General features: G+C 42.8%; 1 protein-coding gene across 6 annotated transcripts in view; it reads right to left on the bottom strand.

The window, feature by feature from the left end:
* The window catches only part of TANC1 (tetratricopeptide repeat, ankyrin repeat and coiled-coil containing 1), a 230,222-nt gene that overhangs the window by 116,107 nt on the left and 93,469 nt on the right, over positions 1-20,646 (bottom strand). For all 6 annotated transcript variants that reach the window (XM_029225497.1, XM_029225499.1, XM_029225498.1 and 3 more), the window contains one exon: positions 11,122-11,322. In XM_029225497.1, coding sequence (XP_029081330.1) covers positions 11,122-11,322 — 201 coding nt within the window. The remainder of the gene's footprint in view (positions 1-11,121; positions 11,323-20,646) is intronic.

Raw genomic sequence — 20,646 nt, forward strand, 5'->3', positions numbered from 1 at the left:
GGGACGATTAGGTGAAGCACAGAGGATTTCGGGGGCAGTAAAAATTCTGTATAATACCACAATTATGGATACGTGTCACTATACATTTGTCCAAACTCAGAGAATGTCTAACACCATAATGTAAACTTTGGACTTTGGGTGATAAAGATGTGTCAATACAGATTCATTAGCTGTAACAAAGGTACCCTCTGGTGGGGATATTGACAATGAGGGAGGCCATGCATGTGTGGGGACAGGAAATCTCTGTACCTTCCATTCAGTTTTGCAGTGAACCTAAAACTGTTCTTAAATAAATTCTATTTTTTTAAAAAAGGTGAGCTCATTAACTACCACTTAGGACCTTTGGCCAATAAAGGAACATTTTGTTGGTGAGAGAAACAAAAAGAAAGTCACGTCTCCTTGGAAGAGTTTCCTAAATTTTATTTCTCAGAACCCTTGCACAGAAAAGGGGTTCCATCCGTAACTGTTAGCTGGTAACTCTCAATAGACCCCCAGAGGCAAAGCTTACTGGTTTCAACACTCCAGGCCTGAATAATGAAGATTTTCTTGATGGTCCCGGTTTTCCTTTTGCAGGACGCTCTCCAGCTCTTACTGACCTCTCTTCTAGAGATCACCATTCTATGTCCACTTTCGCTTCCCAACTCCCAGCTTTGCACACCTTTGCCACTCTGCCTGGAACAAAGCCAGCCGTTCCTGCTGACCCACCCACAGACTTGCTTCACTACAAATTTGAGGATTCAGGCTGGAACATCAATCCTTCCTTCCTGTCGGTTTTGACCACTCACTAACTTTCATTAATGTTAGATAGGGGTGCGATAGCTTCCATGGGCTTCTGTGACTTCTGTGTTTCTCTGTGAATCAGAAATGATCAAAAAGAAGAGGTTCCCACTGCCACTGCCTCTGCTCCCATCTATTTTCTTAAGGTAAAAACCCTCATTTCTGAGCACGGCACTTGGTTTGTCCTAGCCGCCATCTGACACCACCAAAGGGTGCACCTGACACTGCCGTAAAGCATGACTGGGTAAAACCTCCAGTCATCATTAACTACAGGTGGCGGGAATCACGCAGCAAAAAAATGCCAGAAGCCCGAGAAAGTAGAAGAGTGACAGGAACACAGAAAAGGAGGCATGAGAAGGCTGCTGACCCAGTTTCAAACATACTCCTCTTTGCCCATCCCTGATCATAGCAAAGTCCTGAGAGAGGTACGACCTTAATTAAGCATCAGTTCTCTCTAGATATGGGGAAAGGTATGTTCCCAGCTTTACAAATGCAAGGTACTGCAATTTAAATTGTTTTCCTGATTTTCAACCAATCACATGGAACTGGTGGACCACTAAAATCCTACTCATTTTAATAGGTGCATACCAGTGCCCCATCACCAGGGTAACTGTCTGAAGGAAGTGATTAGATCCTGTTTCCAAGTATCCAAGGGGAAACACAAAGGCAAGATCCAAAGACAAGGAGCTCACGGAATGTCAAGGCAGAGAAACGCCATGAAAGGCAGTGCAGAGAGAGGAGGAAGCACAGTGCTACAGGTGTTTGGAACAGTAAGTATTTTCTCATATAGGGAAAAGGAGAGACATAAAGGAGGGCTGGATGAAGCAACAGATGCAAGCCACACCTGAGGTCAGCTCTGAAAGAGAAAGTTTTGACCTAAGACAGAAGGAGGAGAATAAGCAAAGGGGAAGTGGAACAGAAGGGCTGGTCTGGGCACAACAGTGACTTGATCACTCAAAGTCCATTCAGCAGGAAAAGAATCGACTTGTCAATAAATGGTGCTGGGACAACTGTATATCCTTCCTCATGTGCAAGAATGAAGATGACCCCTACCACACACCATTCACAAAAATGGAGTTAAAAAGGATCCAGACCTAAATGTAAGAGTTAAAACTATAAAACTCTTAGGAGGACACATAGGCATAAATCTTTGTGACCTTAGACTAGGCAATAGTTTCTTGGATACGACATCAAAAAGACAGTGGCAAAATATTAATAAACTGGACATCAAAATTTGAAACTTTTGGGCTTCCCTGGTGGCACAGTGGTTGAGAGTCCGCCTGCCGATGCAGGGGAGGGACACGGGTTCGTGCCCCGGTCCGGGAGGATCCCACATGCCGCTGAGCGGCTGGGCCCGTGAGCCATGGCCGCTGAGCCTGCGCGTCTGGAGCCTGTTCTCCGCAACGGGAGAGGCCACATCGGTGAGAGGCCCACGTACCGCAAAAAAAAAAAAAAAAAAAAAAAAAAATTGAAACTCTTGCACTTATGACAATAGTATCAAGAGCACAGAATGGAAGAAAATTTTGCATATTGCATAACTTGTATCTAGAACATACAAAGAATTCTTACAATTACAATGAGATACCAGTTCACATGTACTACAATGGCTATAATCAAAAAGATTGATAATAACAGGAGTTGGCAAGGATGTGGAGAAACTGGAAACCTCATACTCCACAGCTGGAAATCCAAAATAGTGCAGTCATGGTGGAAAATAATTTGGCAGTACTTCAAAAGGTTAAACATAGAGTTATATTAATCCAGCAATTCTACTCCTTGGTACGTACCCCAGAAAAAAATGAAAAGCTACAATCACACAAAAATGCATACACAAATGTTCATAGCAGCATTATGCATAATAGCCAAAAAGTGGAAACAACTCAAACGTCCATAAACTGAAGAATGGATTAAAAAACATGCATATATAATACATACATGAAAGAAGCCAGTCACAAAAGACCACATATCATATGATTCTATTTGCCCCAAACAGGCAAATCCATAAAGAAAAAAACAGATTAGTGTTTGCTTAGGGCTGTGGGGTAGGGGGCTGGAGGGAGGGAGGAATGTGGAGTAACTGCTAATGCAAATGGATTTTTTTTTAAAGGGACATAAAAATGTTCTAAAATTAGATTGTGGCAATGGATGCACAACCCCGTGAAAATGCTAAAAACACTGAACTGTAAACTTTAAATGGATGAATTATATGATATGCAAAATATCCCAATAAAGCTGTTTTTTAAAAAATGCAAAGGGATAAATGATAATGGAAAAATATGTAAATTTGAATTGAAAGAACAAAAAACTTTTGTGAGTCATAAAACACTATAAACCTAATGGAAAATCATGAACTGGGAAAATTTTTGAATAACATACATGACTGATGGCCTTAAAACAAACAACAAGAAAGCTGTGGTAATTCAGTAAGAACTCTATATTGCCCCAGTAGAACAGAAGACAAATACCACAAGTATTCCCCAAAGAAAAAAGTACAAATGACCAATAAGTATATAATAATCCATTCACAACATTAATCAAAACACTTTTCAACTAGTAATCCTAGAGTTAAAGCCTATCCAATGAAAATATAAAGAGGCTTTTAAATATTAATATGTTAAGAATGTTCTTTATTTAGTGGGAAACTGGGATCGTCTTACATGTACGATGCTAGGGGGAGTGGGCAAATACTATCATTTATTCACTACAGAAACAAGGCAGGAAAGAAATTCAACCGGACTTCCCTGGTGGCGCAGTGGTTAAGAGTCCGCCTGCCAGTGCAGGGGACAAGGGTTCAAGCCCTGGTCTGGGAGGATCCCACATGCCACGGAGCAGCTAGGCCCGTGTGCCACAACTGCTGAGCCTGCACTCTAGAGCCCATGAGGCACAACTACTGAGCCCACGTGCCACTACTACTGCAGCCCCCATGCCTAGAGCCTGTGCTCTGCAACAAAGAGAAGCCACTGCAATGAGAAGCCCACACACCGCAACAAAGAGTAGCCCTCACTCGCTGCAACTAGAGAAAGCCCGCGCACAGCAACAAAGACCCAACACAGCCAATAAATAAAATAAAGAAAGAAAAAAAACAGAAATTCAACCAACTGTCAGAAATGGTTGTCTTTTTAGGGGCATGGGGGTGGAAGGGACCAAGATTTACTGTACCTTGTTCTGTACATTTTTGTAATGAATTTTCCTCTACAAATATTCTAAAATTTAAAAAATAAAGATAACAAATATCTACATCTACCTTCATTGAAAAGGAATTTTATCATATAATCACATATTCTTTACCGAAGTTCTCAAACTTTGCTACATATTAGAATCACCTGGGAAGATTTTTTTAAAATCCCAACGCCCAGGCCATACCTCACATGCACTAAATCAGTATCTCTGAAGGTAGGACCCTTTTTTAAAGGGCTGCTTTAAATTTTAAAGCAGTCTTCTTTAAAATTCCTAGGCATGATCGCATGGTACAGCCAAATCGTGTATGGGTGAACCAGGATTCACAGGCAGGAGAATTAACGGCACTCAAAGGTCCTTAAGTTCACAGTGGAGCAAACCGAATGCACACAGGTCTGTGTGTGAGCACAGAACAACAAAGTATGTGTGTCCTGGTCATGGCTGCATGGAGCAGTAAGGTACAGGCAGGGCCGCCCGGCTCCTTGGAGTAGGTGGTCATATAACAAGTTTGCAGGAGGAAACAAAGAGAGCTGTCCAGTTCACCACAGCAGGAGGAACCGTCCTTGCTGAAGGTCAGAGCCCTGATTGTGACCTGACTACTCACAGGTGACAGCAGGACTGAGAACTAGCTGGTTCTTCCAGCAGACCTGTGCTGAGACTGTGTGTTCCCCGTGCTATCCTCCACCTCCCTAGGAAGAAGCCTCACAGATGTTTGTGTGTACAACCTCCAGCCTATAGCCTCCCCCCAGGCATGCAACCAGAACACAGTGCCATGTCACCTACAGCTCATGTGTCAGCAATGTGCAGACAGAACAATGCAGACTAGCACTGGCATAGGAGAACGTGCTAAGGCAGGGCAGGGGGCTGGACTTAGGGCAGCCTCTACCTTAACTTGCACACTGGGGCAAGTTCCGTAATGATGCTTCCGTATCTGCAAAGAGGCCTGACTGGATGCGCCCTAGAGGCCTTGCCAACCCCAACCTGTCTGTGATCCTCCAAGGTCCGCACACAGAACACAGACTGCGGCAGTAGCTAAAACTGGAAGCCAGCTGAGTGTGGTTCTGACTATGAACTTGATCTGACTCAGCTGTGATAATTCCCCTGCCATAGTACCGTGGAAAGAAAGAAAAAATGGAAATTGAGAAGCGCAGACAGAAGGGGAGTTCAAAAGAGGAGGGTTACGAACGACTACTCTCAGCCTCTTCTTGCTAATTCTCAGGGGTCTACAACGAGGCCTGACAAAGCACCCTACTAGCACCATCCACTCAAGACTGTCCCCTGAAGATGCTGACTTCAAAAGGACGTCACTCTAAGAACGCTGGAGGGAATGTGTAATCAATGCAGCTTCTCGTAAAGTGACTGGGCAGTATGTACCAAGAATCTTTAAATCTTTAAAAATGTAGTCCATCGGGCTTCCCTGGTGGCGCAGTGGTTGAGAGTCCGCCTGCCGATGCAGGGGACACGGGTTCGTGCCCCGGTCCCCGAAGATCCCACATGCCGCGGAGCGGCTCGGCCGGTAAGCCATGGCCGCTGAGCCTGCGCGTCCGGAGCCTGTGCTCCGCAACGGGACAGGCCACAACAGTGAGAGGCCCGCGTACCAAAAAAAAAAACAAAAAAAAACAAAAAACAAAAAAACATGTAGTCCATTTAGTGCAATACTTCCACTTCCGGGAACCTGCCACTCTTGAGAGATCAGACGTATGTAAAAGTTACTGAACAAAAATATTCACATGGGGAGTTCTGGAGACTGGGTGCACAACAACGTAAGTGTATGTAACATGACTAAACTGTACATTTAAAAATGGTTAAGATGGGAACTTTTATTATGTGTATTTTATCACATCTAAAATTAAAAATTCGGGCTTCCCTGGTGGTGCATTGGTTAAGAATCTGCCTGTCAGTGCAGGGGACACGGGTTCGAGCCCTGGTCCGGGAAGATCCCACATGTCGTGGAGCAACTAAGCCCATGCGTCACAACTACTGAGCCCACGTGCCACAACTACTGAAGCCTGCGCGCCTAGAGCCCGTGCTCCGCAAAAAGAGAAGCCACCGCAATGAGAAGCCCACGCACCGCGACGAAGAGTAGACCCCACTCACCACAACCGGAGAAAAGCCCGCACGCAGCAACGAAGACCCAACACAGCCAAAAATAAAATAAATAAAATACATTTATAAAATTAAAAATTCATAGGCATTTAATAGCAAAAAAATACCTTGGCTCACGCTACAATTTTTTTAAACTGAAAAATAATGTAAATATCTAACAGCCAGAAATTAGTTAAAAATCAATTACGGAATACTGAAACAATGGACATCGAATGACAAATTCTTCAAGCAAACTGGAACGTGCTCATGATATAATATTCAGTGAAAAATGGCAAAGCGCGTGTGGTCCTGGGTTTAGGAAGAATCGATTGAAAAAAAAAAAAACTAGAAAATCAAAACACTAAGCATAGTTCTGTCTCTACACTGGGATTTCCAAATTTTCTACAAGAAACACTCCAGCAGGGTGAGGGAAGGAGGGCCTTGGTGGACATTAATTCATGGTCCAAGAATCAAAGGGCAGAATGATTTCCACTTTACAGCCTGTCAGCTTTGAGGTTTTTCCCTTAAAGAAACAAACAGCCAGAGGGGTTTTCAAAACTGCTGCATCATCTCTGTTAACTGACACAGAACTGGGACTGGAGATGGCAGAGATGCAAATACAGCAGCTCCCCTCATACGTTCCAAGACCCCCAGTGGATGCCTGAAACTGCTGATAGTACTGAGCCCCATGTATACTATAGGGTTTTTTCCTATGCATATATACCTATGATAAAATTTAATTTATAAATTAGGCAAAGTAAGAGATTAACGGCAGTGACTAACAATAAAATAGAATGGGGCCTCTCTCTCAACGTACCTTACTGTACAAATTTAACCCATTTTCTATCTTAACTAAAGCACTTATCACATACCGTGGCCATAACTTTTACAGTCTGAGGTGCGAGAGCAAAACTAGCACACATTTTTTTCCTTCTTCACAATTTCACGAATAGAAAATTCGTTCTTACCATAGATCTTAGCTACCTCAGCATATGATTTTTTTTTCCTTATTAAGTCAAGAACCTTTTCACTTACAGGAAAGCACTTTACAAACCCTTCTCTTTGCATAACTGAACTGCCAGCATCACTACTCTTGCACTTCAGGCCCTTTATTAAGTAAAATAAGGGTTACTTGAACCCAAGCACCTCGATAACACAACAGTGGATCTGATGACTGAGGGAGCTATGCAGAGACTAATGGGCAGGGCACACTGGACAGAGGGGCGATTCACATTCTGGGCAGGACAGAGCGAGACTTCATCACGTGAGCTACTACAGAACGGCACACAATTTAAAACTTATGAACTGTTGGGAGTTCCCTGGTGGTCCAGTGGTAAAGAATCCGCCTTCAAACGCAGGGGATGCGGGTTTGATCCCTGGTCGGGGAACTAAGATCCCACATGCCACAGGGCAACTAAGCCTGCGCGCCACGACTACTGAGCTCGTGCACCTCAACTAGAGAGCCCACGCGCCCTGGTGCCCGCCAGGCTGGGTAGGCCACAACTAGAGACAAGCCCACGCACCACAACAAAAGATCCCACGTGCCTCAACGAAGATCCCACGTGCCCCAACTAAGACCCGACACAGCCAAAAAAAACCTTATGAATTGTTTACTTCTGGAATTTTCCATGTAATATTTTTGGACACTGACCACGAGTAACTGAAACCAAAGAAAGAGAAACCACAAATAAGGGGGGATGACTATAACCAGCACTACCCAGCCTCCCCATATAAGCGAGGATGAGAAAAGCAGTATCACCCACTTTTCACCATCTGCTGTTTTACTCCATTCACAGTGTTTTAAATGGTTGCTCTGTGCCTCCTTTTGATTGTTCCATAATGGGCCCAAAGTGATCTGGGAAATGTAATCCAAATATAAAGTAACAAATTATATTACTAATAAACAATCCACAGGAAATGGGCTTGCTCTTCTCTCGGAGACCAAAGAATGCTTTACAAATATTAATGAATTCTTAATCCAAAAAGGCTTGCACCAGCCACAGAACTACATAATGGATACTGATCCTTGTTTTCATTATCAGAAAATTTATGTTTCATTTAGAAAAAAACAAAAAATGTGAACAGTACTCGGGAAACTGAACCTTCCGACTAGCAGTGAAAAACATATAAATAAGGTGGAGCAAGGTGGAAGGAGAGTAAATAAAAATAATAACTAGCAATGTAAGTGGAACGTAAGAAACTCAAGTCATGTGAAATGCAGGGTCACATTACTGCGACATTAACGACATTTTCTCTGGTCCTGAGTTCCCATGGCCCAGGAGCCAATCACCAAGTATACTAGTATACAAACTTTCATTATTAATGCAGGCTGTGCTGAGTGCCTGTGACAGGAGTTTATAGTATTTGACCTTTGCTAGAATAACAGTTTCGGGCCAACAGTTTCTTGATTAGCGTCAATTAGTGAAGACGTTCTACCCAAACAAGTAAAACAGGTTTGGTTCTTGGTGCAGTTTTTTTTTCATTTTGTTTTTGCCTTAAACAAAAGAAAAAGGCATCTAATTTAACAAATGAGAACAGAAGTCAGCATCTTTCAGAGCTGGGGCTGAAAGATGATGTGCTTCTGAAGCAAAGCCAGATGGAGAGGGAAAACAGAGGGGGTGGGGTAGGCGGGGGCGGGTCTCTAACTATGGGCTCTGCGCACACACCGTATTTACTGTATTATTAGCAACAACAGTGCTAGCTTTTTAAATAGATGGCTATTTTAAAATCCAGTGCATGTTCACAACCGTATGTCAACTATTTTTATAGGCAGGTAGAACATTAGGACTCTAGATACTTTTCCAACGATATGGTTTAAACAGAAATCTGTGTGTGTTCGACACTGTAAAAAACACTGTTTACTGTCTGATGCATCCCGAATCACTGCCATTTTTAAGCAAGCACCTCTGCCTTTAACTTTCCTTTTCGAATTAAAATTACCAAGATAATGAAACCAAATTAACACTGTGAGACACTAATTTGATGTGCAAATTTGGGCAATCCACAAACACTGCCCCACCAAAGAGGAATCTGCTTAGTGTATTTAATTATCATTTGGACCAAAAGCATCTAATATGGAGAATATTTCCTTCAACCCGCTAAAACGTTGAATGTTGCAGAGCTAACTACTCCCTTCTATGCATAAGGCCTTGCAAAGACCTTAGCAGAAATAAATTTATTCCTATGGAGAAAAACAAACTTTGGGATATTTTCTCTAAAACCAAAGATATCTAATTTGGTCAGGACAGAGGAGATGAGGCCTTGTCAGGGATTTCTCTGCAGGTGTGCCTGCAGTCTAAATGAGACTCTTCTGGCTTGCCACTCTGCCCAAGCTTGCCATGCCATTCATTGCTACCTGATGTCCCCCTAAAATGCCACAAAATAAATAAGTAAATAGTAACTGTGAAGTGATGAATATGTTAGCTAACCTTATTGTGGTAATCAGTCTGTAATATATTTTATATATATATATATATATATATAAAATCACTACGTTGTATACCTTAAACTTACAAAGTCATGGGTTGATTATATTTCAGTAAAGCTGGAAAAAAATTTTTAAAGATTGAAGTCCCACTAAAACTAACACTGATTTTTTTATTAATAAAACTATATCTGAAATGCAGTATTCCCCAGAGTCTCTCAGGTGTTGGCCAATCCCAGGGCCCAAGCAGCATCAATTCATCTGCAGTAGCAGACTATAGGAGAGAAACCTCTATTATCTGTTTTATATAGATGAGGTATACTTGGAGAAGACATCATGCCCGTCCTCAACCATCAGACATAGGAAGCACATACACACTAATTCAAGAAAAAAGGACAAATGATGAAGCTAATAAGAATAAAAGTAAAGTGCTGTGCACAATTTGTAAAAAGGAGTAATTCCAGTGGGGTAACCGGCAAAAGAGGCAGTGTGGGAACTGGAATTTGAAAGAAGAGAAGAAATCTGACAAAGAGATATAGCAGTAGGGGGAGGGCAAAGAGAAGAAAGGACATTCCAGGAATTTCCCCAAATACTGATAAACAGGTCAGATTCCTTGGCACAGGAAATCACTTCATACCAAAGAGGTTTCCAAGTTCCAGCTAATGACTGGATTGTAAACAATGTTGTCCAAAGTAAGAAAGTTCTAGAATAAAAGATTTTGGACACTCACCAATTCACAGCACCATTTCTAACATTCAGAGTTTAAGGTTTGCGCTCTTAATTTTACCCCACATAAACCGCAAATATCCACTAAATGATTCAGAAATAATGCCTATAACATCTCAAGTAATACACTCATTCAGGAGATTAGAAAAACAGATACCAATTTCACAGTCCCAGAGCATATCTTAGATCAATTCCAAACATGTTTATGTGTAAATGTGAACGATTCTTACAGTGGCATATGATCAATAAGGCCCCAATTTATCTTGCCCTCAGTAAACAAATACTCAGAAAACCTAAAAGAAGATCAAAGAACTTTCATGATTCCATGTATCATTATTTTGGAAAGGCCTTCCTCACATCTGATTAAAGTTAAATAATGTTTGCGTTTTTATTGGTAAAGTTAAGTGCAAAAAGTTGGTAATAATAAGGGAAGTCAAAATACTTCATACAAGTAATCCATAAGGCCCTTGTTCCACCCCTTTAAAAGTCTGAATTTTCACCAACAATTAAATTTTATAGCTGCTCAAATGCTGGATGATGTAATCAAGGAAACACATCAGTATATAGCGCTGGGTGGTAATAAACAGACTGTGGTCGGATTACACTTGCCAAAATCCATAACCTTTAAACATACCACAATGAATTTAGATTACAGCGTTTCCCTAATTTGTGAACAAGAAAACAAAACTGATGGTTAATATTGATAACATGAATCTTTGTAAAACTATAGCCTGGGCAATCAAAATAGTTTATATATAGGTTGAACTAAAGAAATCAATCTATTCAAATCATCTTTTTTTTTTTAAAGATTCCCTTCTTCGAGAAGTTACCATAACAAAGAAAAAAACCTTCTCCCAGAAGATTTCTTATAAGCACTAGTTCTGCCTAATTCCAATACATGTAGTTTGGGGACTGTTTTGTTGCTCGCTTACCTGGGGACTTTTTGGTTGATCTTGATGGCACAGAGTGAGACTGTCGAGGCAGCAGAGGTGACGAAGGCAGAGACATGGAGACACCTTTGGCCAAGCTCACCCTGTAGGCATCCTCTGCCACTGGAAGGCTGCTCACAGAAAACTCACCACCGTGGCCAAGGGGCAGGACTGGAGGGGAAATCTCCAGACCAAAGTCACCTCCTGGAGTGGAGAGAGAAAACCTTAGGTTAGGCCATCCGTGATAGCTAGATGCAAATTTAATTCCTAAGAACTACATTCTTAGAATTCCCATGTGCCACATGTGTGTGTGGAATTTTTTTTTTTTTTTAAGATTCTTCTCGCATCCCATTCACTTCATACTCCGCATGGCACAGAGTCCACCGTCCTACAACTCAAGCAGCCCAAACCCTTAGTCATGAGACTGGAACCGTGGCTCACTGATGAAGCAGGTTCTCCTCAGTATTCAACCCCTAAATGAACTTAAGGACAAACAAGCTTACTATAACGAAATTAAACATTCTAGGGAACTCCCTGGCAGTACAGCGGTTAGGACTCTGCTCTCTCACTGTCGAGGGCATCAGTTCAATCCCTGGTTGGGGAACTAAGATCCTGCGAGCTACGTGGTGCAGCAAAAAAAAAAAAGGGGGGGGGGAATTAAACATTCTAGGGTGGTAGACGTATTTAAAAAAAAAATACAGAGGAGGCAATTGCAGTGTAGAGAGGACACAAAGAAGGGACTACATCGGCTAGGACCAGCACCTCTCAAAAAATACAGCCAGTCCTCAAGTACTCAGATGACATGCTTTCCTCCTTACCCCCAGGTATATACAAAGAAGCAACTGAGATGCTGCAAGAAGAAGAGGTAAATCATTTTCCTGATGATTAAAAAAAGCATCTTTAAGCTCTGAATTATATACAGCAGAACTGGAAAGGTACAGAAAGTTTTCCACAAGCAAACTTTTGTCTCTGATGAAAGTTAACCAACTGATGAAAGTTACCACGCCTTCCTGACTCCGAAAAATCGAGGCCTGGATTTGAACTTAAACCGTTTGTCTAGCCAAGTGGGAACTCAATTTTTGCAGATCTTTGTGTACAATACTCAAAAAGGATGCAACCCCAACTGTCAAGTTCCCAATGGCATCACTGAACTTGTTTTTCATGTTAGGAGGCACGGTGAAGTAGAGAGTTACCTCCTCCACAGACCAGGGGGCATTTAAAACAGGCAAACAGGCTCATGCATGGCTTTCAAAGGCAACTCAAAACAAGCAGAGCTGTGAACAGAAAAGCCACAGGTTCCGCAAGGCCTAAGTTGGCACCATCAGAAAGGTAATTTCAGTCTCAGCTGGGCCAGCTATGCTTGAAGGGGTTTTAATAAACTTGGGAAACTAAATATCCAAATGACTGACATTTGAAGAAACAACGAGAATTACCAGGAAACTCTCACTAGAATTTTCAAAAACAAGGACATTATGTCAACACCCAAGACAAATAAATTGACTTTCTGCCCATGAGGGAGGGAAGCAGGAAGGAAGGAGTTAATGGAGATCCTTACTTCCTAAGTCCAAGTGAACTGCAGTGTCTCCCACTCTGGTCCTCTTACAACCCTTGCCCACCCTGCTTCCTGAGCCTGCACTATAAGATACCATCACCACCAATGCCCAAGACCCAGGAGCTAATCTCTTAACGCCACCATGGACAAGCCTGAAATCTTTCAAAAACCTCCTCCTTGGCGTCTTAAGCCAGGGCGTGAAGCATCCTAGCTGCTTCCCCTTCAACAGTCTGGCGAGGAAATAGATCTTAAGGCAGAACAGGGGGTGCACCACAATGCCAACTCCCACTGGGGCTGAAGGTCCACCATGCTGAGACTTGGGACAGTTGAAGGGACAGTTGTTTTTTTCTGGTCCAATATCAGGTTCTCATGACCAGTCCCCACCACCACCTCCGTCTCATCTAGGAATGCAAGCAGGTGCTGTACCTACAAGAATGGTGCCTGGTCATCTGATCCCTGGATGTGTCACAAGAAACCCTAGGAGACAGACGAGAACTTGGAAAGCATTGAGGCTACAGCCCACAGCCCCAGGGAGTTACACTCACAGAATGTGGGGGGCCTTGAAGAGGTGACACTGGTTTTCCATGTGGCTTGAAGAAAGCTACCCTGCCCTGTGGCTGCCCTTACACTGCCTAAATCACCAACCTGGGTACCCAAATAGCTATGGGATGGCCTGATGGGAGCAGGCGCTGTGACAAGGCACTGTCTTTTCCTACTCACACACGAGTATCTCTGACCGAAAACAAACAAACCTCAGATTTCAGGTCACTTAATCTGGATGAGGACACAAAATGAGGGAGAAATGCATCTTTTATGACAACATCAGAAATAAAACAATGAGCTCATTACTGAGAGAGGGTTTATTTTCTTAAATACTTGGAATTCTTCAGTGACACAAGAGAAATTGGGGACTGAGGGGTAAAAGAGAATTAAAGAGTTTCCTAATTACAAATTCTGCCCATAAACTTTGTTTATATCAAGCAAAGCAAATATTTTCATTAACTGCCAAGTCTGGTGGGGATGAGTTTCCAAAGCAAGCCATAACCATGAGGACCTTCAGCTTTCGGAGCAGCTGTGCTCCAGCACTTTGATTTTATGTGGTCTGCAATAAAACAGGACTTAGAGATGGGGTTTGGGGAGGAAGGATCTCTATTTCAAGTTTACTTTGACATCTCACCATAATATCAGTCCCAAACATGCTGTTCTGTTGGTTTATTTTTCAGACACAATTAAAGATCCCTAACATCCAACTTCCTTTTATCAGAAAGGCACAAAGCAGGGAAAGGAGTTTTATATATGAGCAGGTGGCGCAAAGAAGTGGGTGATCCAGCGGCTTAGAAGCTGGAGACAGCACTCCGGAGTCTGGTGCTTTAACTGCATCAGGCAAGGGGTTCAGGTCAAAGTCAGTCCAAGAGCATCACAAGGATGCCGACGCCAGTGCCAGAAAGTGAAAGTCTCCTGGGGCATCCATAGGACTAAACAATATTGGTTCTAGGCAACATGACACCAGAAATTCTCCAGTTGAGTTAACATTCCTCAACAGATGGTTAAAGAGGTTTAAGAGGAATTAAAAACATCTCACTGCAACAACCAGCATGGCCAGCACATTTCTTTTAGCTTTGAATACATGTTTTTCTGTTGACTGTGACCTATTTTATTCCCCCACCTCAATTAAGTGATGGGAAATACACCTCAGTCCCCCTTCCTGTTGCTGCAGCAGAAATGCCCAGGCCAGGTAGAACGACGCATCCTTTCCAGGGTAGGAAAACCGTATTATCAACTACCTCCTCCAGTTCCCCTGGCAGGTGTTTCCCATTGATTCATCATGGACACTCGCATCCACCCCAACGTGCTTTCACTCTCAGAGAGCACCTAGTCCTATCACACAGGTTCTCAGACAAGAAGCCAGGGCATGGGGGTTATCCGTGAGGAGCAGGGTCACAGCTAGAACTTCCAAAATCCCCCCAAGTGGCTGGCTCATGCTCTAACATACTCACTACTCTACACATTTAAGAACTTAACTTTGGAAAAAAAAAAAAAAAAAAAAAAAAGGAGGCACTCAAAATAGACATGCTTTTATTTTTTTTTAAAACATTTATTTATTTGGCTGTGCCGGGTCTTAGTTGCAGCACGTGGGATCTTCATTGCTGCGTGTGATCTTTAGTTGCAGCACACAGGATCTTTAGTTGTGGCATGTGAACTCTTAGTTGCGGCATGTGGGATAGAGCTCCCTGACCCGGGATCGAACCCAGGCCCCCCTGCACTGGGAGCACGGAGTCTTAGCTACTGGACCACCAGGGAAGTCCCAAAATAGACATGTTATCGAATGAGTTAATTCTATAAAGGGGTCAGCACACTTTTGCTATAAAAGTTTAGGCTTTGTAGGTCACACACAGTCTCTGTCATTCATATACATAACATACACACACACATACCTTTTCTTATTTCAAAATCACCAACTCTGAGTTTCAAAAATAAAAGACCAGAAAGGGCATGAGGGTATAAGGTTCTTCCTGTTTGTAATAAATATAAATACACATACGGATATATGTAATAAATAAAAGTAAATACACATACATATATACTTACTCACACGTGCAAAAACTAAATCCAAGTCATAGTTTGCAAAGATAATAGAATTATCAAAGGGGATAAAGCCATCCAATAAGGCTTTTTAAATTGGCAGAAATAGCTTGTGATAACAGTTCTTTTTTAATTTTTTCCACTATTACAGGCTGTGAAAAGGGATTTAAACTCATAATGGCAGAAAATGCGAACCTGGGAGATGATGAATGTTTAAAGGCGGCTCTGCAGAGTGGCAATGTCCAACGTTACAGATTAAAGTGCATGGAGTGCAGGATTAGGGAAGGCTTAAAAAAAAAAATGAGGGCAACGGAGCCAGGGAGATGAAAGTAAAACTGCATTTCAAAAAGAGTAGATCTGAGAAAGGCAAGGGTGAGCTTAGACATTCAGGTAAATAGGTCCGCAGATGCAGGAAGTAAGATTTCCATTTATTGTGCCATTGAAGTGGCTAGATGGGGGGGGGGGGGGGGATGGAAGCTTAGAATAGAAAGAGAAAAGATGTTCTGTTTATCCAGTTCCAGAAAACGGGACTTGTGCAATACATTTAACTAGGGCATTAAATGTGTTAGGGCTTCTTTTGTGCAGTCCCTGCCTGGGAGTGCTCTCATGTTTCTTAAACATATTTTCCATCATAAGGCTTTATGACCATGTAACTCATATATATTTACAGAAACCTAGAAAATTGGAAAAAATTTCCTCCCGCAAGATCCAGTATCATTTTTGAAACCCTCAGAAGTTTCTCTCTGCAACTGAAAGCACTTTAAACCGCTTTACATCTTATAGGATCTTCCCAACTACCCAGCCAGAGCTGACTGTTCACGTGCATTTTCAAAAAGAAAGATTAATGTATCCAAGAAAGCAATTTTCCAAAACATTATTCACACAGTCATGACTAATTCTCAAACAATACTGCTGAGAGGCAACAAAGCAGCTAACTCCAGAGTACAGAAAAATCTGGTCAATAGGACAAGTTTACCCTTTTGTCTTCAAAACTCCCAAGTGGGTTCTAAACAGAGCTCAGTAAAGACTATCCTCACAGTTTTATTCTTAATACTCAAGGGTAACAGAACCAAATGTACTTTATTCCAAAACAGATGAGTAAACAGACTGGCATTTCCTCTCTAATTGTCAGTTTTCCCTTTAAGGCATGTTGCCATGCAAGAGATTCTGAGCTTTAAGAATATGTATATGACCTCAGAAACACTCCCACTCCCAAGCCCCGGAGGGTGCACTTTAACATAATAAATGCTTTTTTAGATATACTATGTGTTGGGACAGGGTTTCAGGCACTTTGTATCATTGCAGCCAACTCATGAAGGTAGGTGCTAGTATTATGTCCCTCCTTCAGTGAGGAAACTGAGGCATGGAAAACATCAAGTATCTCGCCCAAGGACTCCGGCAAATGGCAGAGTCAGGTCTGAACCCAGGCAGTGCGATCCAGAGTCCATTCTCTCGGCACTGCTCCCCTAAGGAAAGGCTACTGAAAGATGCCTTTCCACATTATATCGTTTTGTATACCTAACAGGGAAGATCAAAAATAGTCTAGGTAGGTCTACACGCACACAGTACCCGGCCACTGTGAGAAGAAACCTGTTCCCTCACCTATTTTCACTTTTCATGCTGGCTGCTTAATTAGCTCCACAGCACTCCATTTGGGAGGCACCCAGGCCCAGTGTTCATTAATTTTCTTTCAGTCACACCTTATGCTGTCACCATACAGGCAAAGTAGATCCGAGATAGATGTTCGGTCATCAAGCACCCTAAATAGTTTCCTCTTCTTTCACTTTATACTGTAAGCTCATTAACTCTCGCAGCCTCTGGGCCTGCTCTCTCTGCCTGGGGTGGATGTGCTGAATGCCATTCCCACCACACAGGACAGAATCCTGACACTCTACGTGGCCAGGTGATGAAGGAAGCCGTGGGGCAACTGTGGCCAAAAGCAACCTGGGTTCAGGGTTCATCTTAAATCTGCGTGGAATTCATTATCCTACACCTCCTTGTTGGGATAAACTCATTCCCCAAGTCCATGGGTCCTGTCAAACACTCCACACTTGGACTCTGAGATCTGCCAGGCCCGCTGCACAGGACCGGAGCAGGAGTTCCCAGCCCTGCCACAGAAAGGAGCCCGAGCCCTTCCCGAGAAGGCTGTCATGAGTGCTCTGGGGTGCAGCCTGGGCACCAGTCGTGAGTGAAAGCTCACTAGGTGATTCTCACGTACAGCCAGGAACGAGAACCGCCAAAGATTGTGAGACCACAAGAAAGTGGTCAAAAAGATCTGAAACGTTGTGTGTTCCTATTACAAGATAAGGGGTAGGGAGGGAGGGGTGGGAGGGAGATGAAAAGGAAAAGAATCTTGAGGGAATAATCATGTAGATGATTAAGGTTCCCCTTATGCACAGTGTGCATTCCTTGAGTGTATGTATATATACACACCTGTGTTTATATACACGTGTGCACATGCTGTATGGTTTTTTATGTATATATAAATAATGTAAATATACACACTCGTACATGCATGGAAGGTCTCTAAGAAGAACACACAGGATCCAGGAGCAGTGGTTGCCTCTGGGAATAGGAACTCACCAACTGGAAACATGGATGGGAGGTATATACACTTTTAAATGGTTTACATTTTTTTGCTATGTGCATATGTTTCCTATAAATATTTTACATCTGCGTTTCCTAGGATTGAGCCAGGTGTGGATATGAAGATCTTAAGTCTAACTGGGCCACACGCTATGGCCTAACTTGGCAAGTGGGTGAGATGAAGCTCCCTTCCACAAAGACTGTTCAAAGTGACAGTGTGCGTGCTGACTGGTCGGAGGTGAGCTTGTTTCTGGTTGACGGAGGTGGACACAGGACAGGGGAGTAAGAAGAGCCCCCGGGTCATGCTCTGAAAGAGGTGGGACTCTCGGCAGCCCCAAGCGTTCCCGCTCCCACTGTGCAGCACAATCTTCCTCTCTCCTCACCCTGCACCCTGGTTCTTTCATGTCCTGGTCATCTCTGCTGCTGTGGGTGGAGTGTGGGCGCACTCGTGGAAGCAGCTCACCCAGGATAATCCAGGGCCCTAGGGAAACACCAGGTCTGCCAGGGAGAGGGCAAGATGAGGGAGGGGTAGGCATGGGGACCTGTTAGATGGGGGTAGGGGAATAAGGAGAGGCTAAAAGGGAAAGGAATAAGGCAGGATGGGAACTAGGAATACAGCGGTAGGAGGAAGAGGGAAGCAGCCAGTGGTGGGGAGAGGCAGGGTGCGGGCGGTAAAAGCACGAATTCCCGTTTCTGTTTTAAACTATTGTATCTGGCTAACAAGCCCTCCCAACACCCTGATAAAATACCTGTAACTACAAAGTAAAAGACAACAACTCACAAGTGCAAAATCTACTCCAAAAGATAAGGGAGTGCCAGAAAAGCAAAGAATTCCTAGTAATTTTAAGGATGACAATGGAGCATCCTTTGTTTTCATTGCAACAACTGGTGGCCCAACCAGGCTTCAGCCCACAGGATGGGGAGACATCCATCCCCTGCCCCGGTGTTGGCTCCAGTATCTCCGCCTATAGCCACAAGCAGGAACCAACTGACTCCAGTAGATAAAACAGAGCTGATGAGATCTTTTCTCTTTCCATGAAAAGCCAACTCCCTAAACACCTCCCTCAAAATAATAAATGGTGGGATACTGAGGAGAATGTAGCTTATTAGCAAAAGGAAAGGGGCTATCTTTTTGAAGATTCAAACAAAGAAGGCTGAGATAAAAATTCAGTGAACTGCTTGTCACCCTCAATAGAATATAGGGGGACATGGCCTCTATACCCTTCATACGGCATTTCTTTTTTGATTAGTATAGGCTAATATTAAAGAGGAAGAAAAGCAAGGACATTTCAAAAGCAAGAGCCGATTATTATCCAAATTTCAGGCATAAAGAGTAGAACTAACACTACAGAAAGTCCACTCAGTGATAAAGAACAAGCTTGAGGGGGTGTCCCCAGGATGTAGGGGGAAGGGGCAAACATTTTCATGAAGCAAGAAAAGATTACAGATATGGAAAACAAAGGTATTTCTGAGGAGAAACAAGCACAAAATAATTTTTAAAACTCAAAGAAAAAAAAATCTTTTCTGAATTGAGGTTTGCAAATTAAAAAAGGACCCGCCTCAGAATGGCCATCATTAAAGTCTACAAATAACAAATGCTAAAGAGGGTGTGGAGAAAAGAGAACTCCCCTACACTGCTGATGGGAATGCAAGTTGGTGCAGCCACTACGGAAAACACTATGGAGGTTCCTCAGAAAACGAAAAATAGAACTACCATATGATCCAGCAATCCCACTCCTGGGCATATACCCAGAGAAAACCATAATTCAAAAAGATACACGCACCCCAATGCTCACAGCAGCACTATTCACAATAGCCAAGACATGGAAACAACCTAAATGCCCGTCGACAGATGAATGGATAAAGAATACATACAATGGAACACCACTCAGCCATAAAAAAGAAATAATGCCATTTGCAGCAACATGGATGCAACTAGAAATGATCATACTAAGTGAAGTCAGAAAGAGAAAGACAAATACCATATGATATGACTTATATGTGGAATCTAAAATATGGCACAAAGGAACATATCTACAAAACAGAACCAGAGTCACAGACATAGAGAACAGACTTGTGGTTGCCAAGGGGGTGGAGGGAGGGAGAGGGATGGACTGGGAGTTTGGGGTTAGTAGATGAAAACTATTACATTTAGGATGGATAAACAACAGGGTCCTACTGTACAGCGCAGGGAACTATATCCCATCTCCTGGGATAAACCATAATAGAAAAGAATATAAAAAAGAATGTATAGGGCTTCCCTGGTGGCGCAGTGGTTGAGAGTCTGCCTGCCGATGCACGGGACGCAGGTTCATGCCCCGGTCAGGGAAGATCCCACATGCCGCGGAGCAGCTGGGCCCGTGAGCCATGGCCGCTGAGCCTGCGCTCCGCAATGGGAGAGGCCACAACAGCGAGAGGCCCGCGTACCGCAAAATATAAATAAATAATGTATATATGTGTATAAATGAGTCACTTTGCTATACAGCAGAAATTAGCACAACACTGTAAATCAACTATACTTCAAAAAAATATATTGCTAAGGCCAATGGCAAAAAAAAAAAAAAAAAAAAGGACTCACAGTGCTCTAGGCTGTTTCCCTAGAGGGAGACCCATACCTAGACATATCCTGGCAAAACTTTAAGTTGATAGTTTAAAAAAAAAAAGTATCACAAGCATCCAGGTAAGTATATAGTTTTATAAAAATAATTAAGGGGAAACAAAACTGCAGAGACTTTCAAAGGAACCAGAACCTAGAACCCAACTGCCCTCAGACTTCTTCCATTAGTTCTTAGGGCTGCTGTAACAAA

This window comes from Monodon monoceros, unplaced genomic scaffold (assembly GCF_005190385.1).
Source record: "Monodon monoceros isolate NGI ecotype Baffin Bay Population unplaced genomic scaffold, NGI_Narwhal_1 Super_Scaffold_16, whole genome shotgun sequence".
Taxonomy (NCBI): Eukaryota; Metazoa; Chordata; class Mammalia; order Artiodactyla; family Monodontidae; genus Monodon; species Monodon monoceros.